At 43.5% G+C, this 14,128-nt stretch overlaps 1 protein-coding gene across 4 annotated transcripts in view; it reads right to left on the reverse strand.

Annotated features, from left to right (window-relative positions):
• The window catches only part of CACNA2D3 (calcium voltage-gated channel auxiliary subunit alpha2delta 3), a 962,218-nt gene that overhangs the window by 764,111 nt on the left and 183,979 nt on the right, over positions 1–14,128 (reverse strand). For all 4 annotated transcript variants that reach the window (XR_004029736.1, XR_004029737.1, XM_030811589.1 and 1 more), the window contains exon 3: positions 5,180–5,296. Coding sequence is in view for 2 of the 4 variants with exons in the window: in XM_030811589.1 (XP_030667449.1) it covers positions 5,180–5,296 (117 nt within the window). In the remaining 2 variants the exon portion in view is untranslated. The remainder of the gene's footprint in view (positions 1–5,179; positions 5,297–14,128) is intronic.

Raw genomic sequence — 14,128 nt, forward strand, 5'->3', positions numbered from 1 at the left:
CTGTTAAAGTTTGTGGAGGTCTGAAGTCTGCATAGGCTGACATTTAAGGTCCTCTAAATCAGTGTCTGGCCCTGAAACCAGGAAGACCTAGGAAGACCAGAGGAGGTTCTAAGTCCAGCTCAAATCAGTGTGATGAAGGCAGTGCCCACCCCAGAGCTGTTCAGTGCAACCAAAGGCAAAATCCACTCTAAGGAATTCACCTTTAGAAAATCATCCTGGAGAATACTAGTATAAAACCATAAATTCACCAAAGTCTTTTTGTCATTTCCTGGTTTACCTGCTTTTCTCTTGTGCTGCCCATCTCAGTTATATGTACCACACCAAAATTACAGGATCATGACATCCCCCTGACTGTGATGGAATTGGTCCTCAAAGTATATCCTTACAATCAGAGATGTCCGTGGTTATGCAGTTACTTCCTACTGATTCTCTTCCCACCGCACATTTGGCTGTGCCTGCTCAGAGTTCCCTGGAGCCCCAGATAATGCTTGCAGTTGATTGATAGTTTGTGCTACTCTCCCTGAAGGGCTGGATTTTAAAGACAAAGGAAAGGCTGGGGGCAGCCTGTCCATATAACCAAGGTCATGCAATATAACCCTTCTGCCTTCTCCCTCCCCTCAAATCAGGGTACATTTCTCAACATCAGCAACTCAGGAGAAAGGGGAATGGTGTCAAATTTGCCTTCCATCAATATCAAAGATGAGCTCTGACTTGTGACACAGACAAGCATTTCCAGGTGTCACTTAGGAATGGTCTGATGGGAATCCATAGTTGGCAGAGGACTGGTGCATATCCTTTCCTCCATGTCCAACATGTGAAATATCTCCTTTGAAATGTTAATGAACTAAAAGCAAATGGACTCCATTTCTTGTCCATTCGTAGGGACTTAAAACTTGACAAACTGCTTAGCAATATTAATTGAGGGCTTGGTAGCATAAATATGTCTGAACAATGAAGGTGAGAGATGGTGCCTTGGGCACAACTGCTATACACAAAAGCAAGCAGGAGCATGGCCGTATCAAATAACCTATAGCTAGCCTCTGCATGGGTGTGAAAAAATTACTTAAACCACCAATGGCATTAAAAAGAGCTAGAAAATATTAGTTAAGAAATGCTACCATAATGATGGCACCATTATGTTAATGGAAATTACTGAAGCTAAGGTTATTTATAATTTGCTAGCCTGAAAAAAAAGTTACATATAGTCCATTACCAATGAGATGACAGGGGTTATGTAATGGGCAGGCCACTTTAGGTTTCACATTTACTTCAGACATCTGACGGGGAGAAAATAGGACTTTCTGTGATAGGATAATTGCATAGTGGAGAGTAATTCAAATAGGAGATGAGGATGATAAAATCACTCTGATTCAACTAATCACTGGGAAAAGTGATGGAGGAAAATGATGAAATCAAGCCAGAAGAGACAGAGAAAAAGATCAACATTGTTTAACAGGCAGGAGATGACAGGCTACATTAAAGGACGAGGTTATTGTAGTACTCCATTTTTTTTCCCCCAGCACTAACTGAACCTAGTTTCACAGACTAAAGGTGTTGTTATTGTAGCTTCCTAAATTGCTACTGCCCGACTCATAAATATTTTATATACATCAATGGAAATGTTAATAAATCAGGGTTGTTTGTGAACCAGGTTTCTCCTACACACGTCCCTGGAGTCACCACTGATTGACACTATGAAAACACAAGGTGGGGCACCTGAACCTGGGACCCAACTCCAACTGCTGGGGGAGGGGGATGGGGGCTTGGAAATGGAAGATTCCTAGGCATGGCGCATCAGAGTGATAGGGCCAAACCTAAAATCTGTTCTGTTCCTGAGCTATCAGAAAACAGCGGGGTGGGGCCCCGGCACGGTGGCTCACACCTGTAATCCCAGCACTTTGGGAGGCCAAGGCGGGCAGATCACTAGGTCAGGAGATCAAGACCATCCTGGCTAACACAGTGAAACCCCGTCTCTACTAAAAATACAAAAAATTAGCTGGGCATGGTGGCGGGCGCCTGTAGTCCCAGCTACTGGGGAGGCTGAGGCAGAAGAATGGCGTGAACCTGGGAGGTGGAGCTTGCAGTGAGCTGAGATCGCGTCACTGCACTGCAGCCTGGGTGACAGAGCAAGACTCTGTCTCAAAAAAAAAAAGAAAAGAAAAGAAGAGAGGGGAGGGGAGGGGAGGGGAGGGGAGGGGAGGGGAGAAGAGAAGAGAAGAGAAGAGAAGAGAAGAGAAGAGAAGAGAAGAGAAGAGAAGAGAAGAGAAGAGAAGAGAAGAGAAGAGAAGCGAAGCGAAGAGAAGCGAAGCGAAGCGAAGCGAGGGGGGTGGGGTCACTGCCCAGTGGGTGGCATGGGAAAGGACCCCACCTTGACTCACAGTGGTGTGTTTCAGTGCAAGGCTACAAATAATGACTCCACTGCAAACCCACGGGCAAATTTGGACCTGAGGTCTTTGCTCTTCAAATGTTCACAAATCTCACAGGCAAACAGCAACTTTTCCTAATGGAGAATCAAGGTATCATTAAAATAGGAAAAGAGTCACACTCACTGCTTCCCTGGCCTCCAAAGGGACATCTCATTCCAAATGGCATATGGGTCCTGAGTGTTAACAAGAGAGCCACATGGTTCACAGTGAGGACAAGGCCCATCTCTACTGTCCCCAGACTAAACCCCTATGTGACATACAAACTCTCTTTAAAGACAGGCGTGGGGAAATCCACATAACACTGGACCAATTAACCAAGATGTTACAGGCTCAAGCATCAAGTGTGATTACAGAAGGCCTGTGCATTTATTTTCAAATATATACAATACACATTGCAAGGAATCTGGCTGCCTTTTTTCTGGGAACATTTCAATTTAAACAGAGCAACTTATTTTTTCTTCTCAAAGGAACTACACCCACCATACCAAATCGTCTTCTTTTTTATCTTCACTAATTTAACGCAAAAAGGTTTTAAAATTAGGCAATACGAAGACGCTAAACCCAGTCCACGTTCCCTCCTGTCTTTATCCAGGTGCTTCCTAAAGCTACAAGACTACCTCCTATCAGATGTTCACAGGTTGGAAGGCCCTTTAACCAGCTGTAACAGCAAACGTTTACTGAACATTTACTGTTTGCCAGACACTGAGCTAAACAAACACCTTACACAGATACAGAGGTGCTGCAACCCCACCACCTAGGTATAAAAATTAACTCTGCTGAGCCTCGGCCACGTGACCTGGGCAAATGACTTCACCCTGCCAAGCCTGTTTGGTCATTTCTAAGGCAACAATAATAACAGTGTCTCACTCCTAGTGTTGATGCAAGAATGAGATTACATACATAAAGTGATTAGCACAGGGGCTGGTGCATCTGAACTCAGTAAGTGTAAGCACGTATTTATTAAATCATTGACTTCTCGTAATGCCGCCAGGCTGGTAAATGAGGAAAAAGAGATTCACAAGGGTTACTCAGCTTTGCTCACTGGTCTCCCACCTTGGGGCAGAACTGAGATTCGGGACAGTTCCACTACTTCCAGAGCCCATGTCTCACTGACCACGTGGGCCCACTGCCTCAAGGAGGTGAGATCTAGGTTCTGGTGCTGGCTGGACCTCTGTGTCACGGCAGCATGCTGCATGGCCCCCTCCCCCCGCCGCTCCCAATGCTCCCCTAATTCCAGGCACCAGGGCTACTTTGTCAATTGTAGAAGCAGAACCTAAAGATATTTACGTCCTTTTCTCCTCTAAAATTCTGTGATTCACAAAGAAATGCATGCTAAAACAGTATGTCCCCCTCTCAAATTGACAATGCTGTTACTAGTATTTTTTTTTTTTTTGCAAGCATTTCAGAAAATAAGCACTTGCACACCACTCCCACTGGAGCAGCTGTGAATTGGCACAACCTTATCTGGACAGAAATGCTTTCATATGCACAAAGAACCTTGAAGATTGCTTCTGAGCCTCTGAACTGTCTTCTGTGTTCTGGAATTCACATTAAGGAAATCCACATACACTCCAGGATACTGAAAGCAAGAAGGCAGTAAAGAATGTGGACTCTCGGGTCATTATGGCTGGAGCTCTCTCTCACTCCTCATGTGACCTCGGAGAAGCTACTCAACTTCTTCCTCTCAGTCTCCTCTCTCGTAAAATGGGGATAATAGTAACATCCACCATGGAGGTGTTACAAGGATAATACAAGTGAGTACATACACAGTCCTTAAAGGAACAGTTCACCTGTAGTAGGTGCTTGGCTGGTTGATCCATTATAAATATATAAGAAGATTCACTGCAGCATTATTTATGTCAAAACTTGCAAGTGAGCGAGGTGTGGTGGTACATACCTGTAGCCCCAGCTACTCAGGAGACTGAGGTGGGAGGATCACTAGAGCCCAGGAGTTTGAGACCAGCCTGGGCAACACATCTCTTAAAAACTTTTTTTTTTTTTGAGCCGGAGTCTCACGCTGTCATCCAGGCTGGAGTGCAGTGGCACGATCTTGGCTCACTGCAACCTCCACCTCCTGGGTTCAAGCAATTCTCCTGCCTCAGCCTCCCAAGTAGCAGGCACCCACCAAAACACCCAGCTAATTTTTGTATTTTTAGTAGAGACAGGGTTTCACCATGTTGGCCAGGCTGGTCACGAACTCCTGACCTCAGATGATCTGCTTGCCTCGGCCTCCCAAAGTGCTGGGATTACAGGCGTGAGCCACCACACCCGGCCAATAAAAACTTTCAAATAACTCAGACATCCAAATATATAGGAACAGTTATATCAATTATGACACACTCATAGACTGAAATGTTATGCAACCATTTGAGAAAATCACAAAACACAGTGACACAAGAAAATGCTCAGACTAGAGCTTAGTTAAACCCTAGTGTACCTTTGAATGGTTTTTGGCCGTTACTGAATGCATCATACAGTTACAGGTCCACGTTGTATGGCTGTACAATTAGTGGCAGCTCTGCTGAAGGCATAAATTTACCAGAATAAAACTGGCACAGGAACCCTCAATGAAAAGGGCAGTTTGTGCCCCTAGTGACTGCTTTTCCTGGCTAACCAGACTGTAAAAATAAAAGTATTTACGTAATAGATGAGTGAGTCAACTTTTATCTTTGAGAGATTGGTTCATCAATGCCATCCCCTGAAGCTGCCTTTGTGTCTTCAGGCGATACAGGGCACAAACCAGAGGCACTTACCCTGACTGCCTCAGACTTCTTGTGAAACATCTCTTCCATGTTCTTTGCCAGCTTCTTTACTAGTTGGAGGCCATCGATTTCTTCTATGGCAACGTCTTTCTCATACTCTTTGTATTTCTGTAAGAAGAGAGGGCAACATTCAAGACACATGACGTCATAAAATACCACACCTGTGATCTCAGAGCACATCTACCCACAAGGAATAAATAAAGATAAAATTATACCATGACTGCTTCTGGTGAATTTGTGGATATTAAACTGTGTTTCGAAATTATTAAGCCAACTAGGGAGAAGTGTGAAACTGACTCTGGTTCTCCTGGGAGACTTAACTAGCACCCAGGAAAGGAATATATCTTAACCCAATTAAACTATCATCTGTCTATTTATAAGGGACTGATTTCACCCACAGTTGACTCAAATTCTCAATAAAGACAATTTTTCATTTAAAACCCATCACATACCCTGGTAGTTTATCTGTTTAAATGTGCAGTTCTCAAAGTGATCCCAAAACTCCTATGGGTCCCTGAGACCCTTTCAGGGTCCATGAAGTCCTCATTTTTCCAACAGCATGTCTATGTGAAGCCAGATTTTCTTCAGCAACCAATCACAAGAGATTGAACACAGAAGCAGATATGGGAATCCACGTATTTCCTCAAGTCAAATATTAAAGAGAGTTGCAAAATGAAAAACAGCCACTCCTCTAATTTTTTTATTCTAAAAAGTATTGTTATTTTCCATAAAATATAATATATATGTTAACATGTAATGAGTTTTTTTATCCTTGTAATAATCACTTTTTGAATTTCTTGGTTTGAATTTCTAATATGCTAAATATCAATAGATACAAGTAACCCACATAAACAGATGCTCTCAGGGAGTCCTCAGGGCTCTGTAAGAGTGTAAAGGGTCCTGAGACCCAAAACGTGGTTTAACTAAAGATTTAATTTTGTTCCTAGTGGAAGGAAATATTGTTTATTAATAGGAACCTTCCAAATGAAGTTTATAACACTTTTAATGTCAACATGAATCCATGACATTTATTTGGTTATCAAACAGCTGGAAAATTAAAGATGCTGGGTAAGCTATATTTACTCTTATTTGTGGGGAAACTCTGAATCAGTTTACTAATTCCTCACCCCAAGTTCTTACACAGGGAAACCAAGGGGCTCCACATCTCATCTCGGCTCTAGGGACCTTAAGAGTTAGTTGTGAAAAGGAAAATGTATTACATTTTAATGGCAGAATAATTTTTGATATATAAATCTACATTTTCTCTCCATTCATTCTTCCCATCCTATACCTTCAAAATGTAAATTGGAAGGCTCAGTTTCTCCTTGACTTGAGGAAGGGTGTGTGTGTGTGCGTGTGTCTGTTTGTGTGTGTGTGTGTGTCACAAAACGCTTCCCTTCCTTGCTCAAATGCTCAAATGTCCAAGTCTTCTGAGGCAGTAATACTGGGTATCCTGAAATGAGATTACTGTTTGAGGACAAAGGGAGGAACTCTAAGGGAAGCAACGAATGTAAAGAGAGAATTCCTCAGATCCTTAAACTAAAACAAAATCCTTAGAGCCTAGAGGTGAGGCTGGAGGCATCTGGCCATGTGTTCTAGGAGCAGCAAGATACCCATCTCTTAGCCTGGGCAACATAGCAAGACCCAGTCTCCACAAATTTTGTTTTGTTTTTAGTTAATCAGGTATGGTGGCACATGCCTGCAGTCCCACTACTTGGTGAGCTGAAGTGGAAGGATTGCAGGAGCCTGGGAGGTTGAGGCTGCAGTGAGCTATGATTATCCCACTGTACTCCAGCCTGGGTGACACAGTAAGGCCTTGTCTCAGAAAAAAAAAAAAAAAGATATTCCTCTTACCCTTACAGGCAGGTAGGAACCTAGACATGGACTCCCCAGCAACCCCCTATTCACTGGCATAGGGGAAGTGGGAAGAGATCCTCAAAATGGATCTCTTCCTCTGACCTGAATATTAGACCCAAGAGCTTGGAGTTTCTCAGCATTAAGTTGATCCTGGAAAAACAAAGAAGTGGTATTTCTGGACCATGTGAGTCTAGACCAAGATTGACATCTGCTACTGCTTATTAGATGTTTTGAACTGCTTTACATGGTAGTATAATTGATCATGAGCTGTAGTTTCATGTTTCCCCCCGCTCCCTGAAAACATCCATAAAAATCTTATGAGTTTCTCTTGCATCTCACCTGAAAAACTATTTATTCCTTCAATCTAGACTTTCCTCTCTCCCCACCAAAGCTGTCCTATTCTCCAACACAAGAAGGCTTCATGCTCCATCCCAGACCCCAAAACCGTCTGTGCTCTTCTCTCCTGGCATCATAGATTGTGTGGCCCTGGAAGCAAGGACAGGTCCTTGTGGTTGCTGCCACAGCCCCACAGCAGACACAAAAGACTTCTCTGGATGGAGCCTATTGCAGAGTAACTGCAATTTTACAATGCACGGGAGATGCAAGGAAGGATGCAGCTGCATTTTCCTATGGTTCTATAAGGCTGCTATGGTTTGAGTGTGTCCCCCAAAGTTCATGTATTGGAAACTTAATCCCCAATACAGTAGTACTGGGAGATGAGGCCTAATAAGAGATAATAAGGTTATGAAGGCTCTGCCCTCATGAATAGATTAATGTTGTTATCACAGGAGTAGGTAAGTTATGGAGAAACTGCGTGTGTTATAAAAGCGAGTTTGGGGCCAGGTGCGGTGGTTCACACCTGTAATCCCAGCACTTTGGGAGGCCAAGGTGGGTGAATCACCTCAGGTCAGGAGTTTGAGACCAGCTGGCCAACACGGTGAAACCCCGTCTCTACTAAAAATACAAAAAATTAGTCAGTTATGGTGGTGGGCGCCTGTAATCCTAGCTACTCAGGAGACTGAGGCAGGAGAATCACTTCAACCTGGGAGGCAGATATTGCAGTGAGCCGCGATCACGCCATTGCACTCCAGCCTGGGCAACAAGACCAAAACTCTGTCTCAAAAAAAGAAAAAAAAAAGTGAGTTTGGCCCACTCTTTCTCTCTGGCTTGGCTCTCCTTGCCTTTCTAACCACCTGCCATGGGATGATGAAGCAAGAAGGCCCTTGCCAGATTCCGGCCCCTTGACCTTGGACTTCCTAGCCTCCAGAACTGGAAGAAATAGAACTCTTCTCTTGTAAATTACCCAATCTATGATAATCTGTTACAGCAACACCCAACACAGTAAGGCAAAGAGTGACCTTCTTTACCCCTACCTTGGGAGGTTGACTGGACTGGCCTCGGAGGTGGGGCTCTGGCCAGCCCAAACCTGGCTCAAGCTAACAGCGTGCTCTGGTATGTGAATAAAACTTCAGTGACCATCACTGAGACTATTTCTAAGTTCAAATGGAAGCCAATATCTTTGGAGCTAAAATTCCCAGGAGCTCTTTGCTGCCTGCCAGATATGCTCCAAAAACCAACATTGAAACTCGGCTTACACCCAAGGCTGATTTCCACCAAAAATACGAAGTTCAAGACTGAGTAAAACAAACGAAACTAATGCAGTCTAATATTTATAGTCAGTGAAATGAATGTCTAAACTCTTTAATTAAGGTAATCTAGAGGCTTAAGATAACCAAAAATAAAATGGATTTCACAATTCATCTTTACTGAAGTTTTTGGTTTCAAACCAGGCCCCAATATTCTGGCCATATCTGTTACTTGTATGTGTTTCTCTCCCAATAAACTTCTAGAGGGGAATCGATTTATTTAACTCTGACTTTCCACCAAGTTTTCAATGAGATCTTCCTATATCCCACTTTTTTCTTCTGAGTCTGCTCTGTGAACAGAAGCCCCTGGCTTTACGGCAGGTTGTCAGTCTCCCAGGACTACTGGTGCCTGTAACATCGCTAACTAATCTCAGCACAAAGCTCTTTGCCAAGCTGTGGATTCCAGATCTGGGATAAGCTGAGCAGTTTAATGGTTCCATTCCTCTCTAGCCTGAGTACCCACCCTTCAGACCACATACCAACAGGTGTTCCTTGCAAACGAACCAAGAATATACTACTTTCTTATCATCCTGGGGAAGTATCTCATAAGCAAAAAGCACTCTGTCCTTCCAAGACATGTTCATGCCTTCTGGAGTCAGGTCAGAATAATATAATGCCTTACTCTTTCCAGGAAATGTTTCACTTTGCTGGAAACAAAAGATTTTGAAGAACAAAGACCCAGTGATAGTCATTAATCAATCAAAAGCCCTTAGTAACTTAAAATGTTGATATATATCAAAATCACTGAAAAGGTACCTACAGTAGAAAACCAAGCAATTTGACCTCCAGTAACTGGATAGAGTGAGTTACTCCAGTATAACAGAATTTCACATAGCCATCCCAAACTGTGTCAAAGAATACAGGAAACAGTGTCACAATATATGACAGACAGTAACTGCTTACTTTTTGTTTTAAATCACTAATCTCACACACACGTGCACACACACACACACCCTGCTAGGAGGACATACACCAAGTGTTCACAGCCGGCTGTACAATCACAAATCATTTTCTTCTTTCTTCTTTTGCTTACCTTTATTTTCTAATTTTTCAATGACTATTTCACATTCAAAAATATATATAAGTTGTAGTTATATTTAGAACAGAATATGGGCACCTAATAAGCAGATTCCTTTAAGGGAATGTGGTCCCAAGTAGACTCTTTGTAGTTAAGTGGCATGTCTTCATTACCAGAGTCTAAGGAAGTCAGTAAAATGAGTCCCAGGATGGTGCCAGAAGCTTTTCACCTATTGATTTGTCTAATCCTCACAACCCCCCATGTTGCAGGTGGAGGGATGAGGCACACAGAGGGTCAACCAGCATTGAAGGTCAACTCGTTGGAGGGTTTCATACCTAGCGGGGTCTTTCTTCTAACTGCTCCATCTTTTGACCTTGTGGGGAAGGGGAGTAGAGGGGTAGGTGACTGAGGGTCTAAAAATTTGCAAACTTGTTTCAGAGGACCCATTTTACTACCATAAAAACATTTGTTTTGTTGATTTTGTAGCCAACAGTGGCTTGAACTTGGCAAGAGAGGCAAATACCAAAACCTGGAGACATTGGCAGTTAACAGGGGCTGCAGCAGTTTACATGACTGCTCCAGGCCACCAGGGCACATTTGAAGTCACGAGAGTTGATTGGTCCTCCACAGGGCCTCTGCGGGGTAAGCTTGGAGCCTTTCCCCAAGGAACAGACACAGCTGACAACAACAAAAATACCTGGAGAGGGAAAAGCAAGCCCATTCTGAAGGCGGCCCTGGAACCTCAATTAGAAATTACTGCACATGTACCCTAAAACAAAGTATAATAATAATAAAATTAAAAAATAAAATAAAATAAAACAAAATAAATTTAAAAAAATAAAAAGAAATTACTCCATGGCCACATGCAGGCTACCAACTGGCTTCTGTTCCCTAAAGTACCAAGAAAGACCTGGAGGAAAAATACCTAAAATTCTTCCCTCTCTTCCTGGGGTTTGCCTCTCCACACAGCTGTGCAGGCAATGGGGCTTTTTATTTTCTATAGCTTCAAGGATGCCACTATAAGTTACTTTTGTTTCATGTAAAAGCAGTCATCCTTCAACTGGGAAAAGGAATTAAGAAAGTATTACCAGGTCCCAGTAAACACAAAAGGAAGGCAGAGAGGAAAACAAAAATGGAAGCAATGACTATGGCACCAGGTGAAAGGTTTCAGCCAGGCTGGCTTTGCATCCTGTCTCCAGCACTCCATTTGTTTGCTCTGCAAACTATACTTGGTGTCTCTGGTATGCCAGGCAGGGTGCTAGACACCAAGCACATAATAATGAGTAAAGTGATGTTTAAGAAAGCTTGCTGTCTAAATTCTCAAAAGAAGATATACGCATAGCCAAGAAACATATGAAAAAATGCTCAACATCATTCATGATGAGAAAAATACAAATCAAAACCACGATGCGATACCACCTTACTCCTCCCAAGAATGGCCATAATCAAAAAAATCAAAAAATAATACATGTTGGTATGGATGTGGTAAAAAGGGAACACTTCTACACTACTGGTGGGAATGTAAACTAGTACAACCACTATAGAAAACGGTGTGGCAATTCCCTAAGAAACTAAAAGTAGAACAACCATTTGATCCAGCAATCCCACTACTGGGTATCCACCCAGAGGAAAAGAAGTCATTATATGAAAAAGATACTTGCACACACATGCTTATAGTGGCACAATTCGTGATTGCAAAAATGTGGAACCAATCCAAATATCCATCAATCAATGAGTGGATAAAGAAACTACAGTATAGATATATGATGGAATATTATTCAGCCATAAATAGGGAATAAATTAATGGCATTCACATCAACCTGGATGGAATTGGAGACCATTTTTCTAAGTGCAGTAACTCAGGAACAGAAAACCAAACATTGTAAGTTCTCACTTATAGGTGGTACCTAACTATGAGGATGCAAAACACAAGAATGACACAATGCACTTTTGGGACTCGGAGAAAGGGAGTAAGGGTGGGAAGCAGGTGAGGGATAAAAGACTACAAATTGGGTTCAGTGTATAATGCTTGGGTGATGGGTGCACCAAAATCTCACAAATCACCACCAAAGAACACACTCATGTAACCAAACACTACCTGTTCCCCAAAAACATGTGAAAATTTTAAAGAAATCTTGCTTTCTTTGCTAATGGCCAGGATATTCTGAGGAGGAAACAGGCAAGGAAGAAGCAGCATCAGGGAAAGTCTGACGAGGGTAGTCAGGGCAGTGACTCCCATCCTGCAGAACCCTTTGAGGACAACAAGGCTGGGGGTGGGGTGGGAGGTACAACAGGGGATGAAGATGCCAGGAAGAGGGAGCAGCAAGGAGGAAAGACCAGAGGGGAGACTCCCGGGGCTCAAGGAAGTGCTCACTGTCCCCCTGCACTGGAGCATGGATGGCCACGGTTGGACGACTTTGGTGAGAGATGAGGCCAGTGAAGTGAGCAGAGGCCAGGTCATCAAGGGTGGTGTGCTAGGAGTAAGAGTTTGGACCCCATCCTGATGTGGGGAGGTGGGTGGGGCTGCAGGGACAGGCAACAACTGGAGCCACAAGGGGTGTTGAGGGTAGGAGGGATCAGTGATCAGGTCTGTGCTTTTGAATAACCTCAGTGTGCAGAATACAGAGAAAGGGGGCAAAACTGGATGGAGACAAGGAAGTCAGAGGCTGCAGTGGCCAGGACTCGAAAGATGGCAATGGGCAGGGGCCACAAGAGGCAGAGGAATGAGAGGCAGGGCTCCCCTAGAGACATCAAGGGTTCTGGGGACCAGACAAACAACACTTTGGGCCAGCTGGCTGGGTCACTTTAAGGAAGCCATTAACCTCCTTAGCCTCAGGGTCCTCATTCAGAACTCAAGAGATGATGATGTCCGTCATCCATTGCTGCCCTGCAGTCTTACTGGGAGGACATCTGTCAAAGCCCTCAGCACAGTGCCTGCACATAATGAACGACCCCAAATCCTAGTGCTACCTTATTTTTCCCTCTTGGCATTTCTGGCTACAGAGGATTCTAGCAAGCGTTGTGTTTTCATATTCCTAAACTGAAGGTCTCGATGTAACAGACAAATTCCGACAAGGTGGTGGATGATCACTGGGCCTAACCCCGGCTTGGTGCACTAAGCAGAGATGCCCTAGCAAGGCAGCCTGTGGATTTAGCCAGGACTGGGGTCTAGGGAGAACACATTCCGTGTCACATTTGTGACATGGAAGAAAGGCAAGCCTGAGAAACTTTGTATTCTCTCTGTCACAAAAGAGCCTCTGAGGCTTCCATCCCTTCTGTTAGCAGAATCAGCATTTGGCAAGAAATCCTGTGGTGAGCCAAGAACATTTATCATTTGAGAAGGAAGACACAGAAATGCATTATTTCTGCAGCATCTATTTTGCCAGATCATTTCACACAAACACCACGAAGAGAAAAGTACTACTTCACTGTCAGAACACTTAATGTTGTTCATACGTTTGGGCCGTTTTTTTTCCTATGTGAGAATTGTGTATCTAAAAGTGAGTCGCCTAGAACAGCCCCCAGAGAGGGAGCTCCAGTCAGGAGACTTCTGGCCAATCAGAATTAATTAGGATAAAAGCCAAACATGGAAGAGGGGCTCTGGGTGGACTTGGCACCAGGAAAAAAATACCCTCTGCAGAGGACAAATGCAGGAAGCATCATTAGCCAAAGAGTGGGTGCATGTTAACATGGTCTCTTGGCTAAATTTTCTCATCAAAAACTGAAATTACACCTCTAGAGTCGGCATAATTAAATCACTGCATGAAGATTAACAGAAGGCCCTGGCGGGGAGATGGCACAGCAAGGACCTGCCCATCCTCAAATGGAAATGTGGAGCGTTTGCCTTGAAGTCTGCGACCTGAAACAAATGGGCTGCTTTTCTATCCCTCTCCCAACCCTCTGGCACTTCCCTTAAAATCCTCTAATCCAGATCCCCCAATAACCCTGACACTGGGATAGCAACCCAGAGATAGTCCAAGCCCTTTAAGTTGCTTTGTTATGTAAGTGTGAAAGAAGCCTCGGGTTCCCACCCTAAGGTTCTTTTCTCTTTTTTTTTTTTTTTTTTGTCTTTTTATTCCTTCAAGCTCTGAAATAGCCACAGTGCAAGAGATAAATTCATTAACCCAATCATTTAAGATGGGATTATGCCAATACAAAAAAGAAACTTAAACTGAAAATGTTGCTATTTTCTTTCATTCAACAAATATTTACAAATGGCTTACCATGTGCCAAGCTGCAGGGAGATGGGGGGAATGTGTTGACAAACACATGTGGTTCCCTTGGGGTAAAAGGAGCCTTATTTTTGGTTCATTTTATTTAAAAATAAGTTGACGCAGAGCTGCATGGATCATTTCTACGTAAACTTGCACCCTCATATCCTGCACAGCTGGTCGGTGTGCCTCCTCTGGAGGGCACACT

Source organism: Nomascus leucogenys, chromosome 4 (assembly GCF_006542625.1).
Source record: "Nomascus leucogenys isolate Asia chromosome 4, Asia_NLE_v1, whole genome shotgun sequence".
In the NCBI taxonomy this organism is placed as follows: domain Eukaryota; kingdom Metazoa; phylum Chordata; class Mammalia; order Primates; family Hylobatidae; genus Nomascus; species Nomascus leucogenys.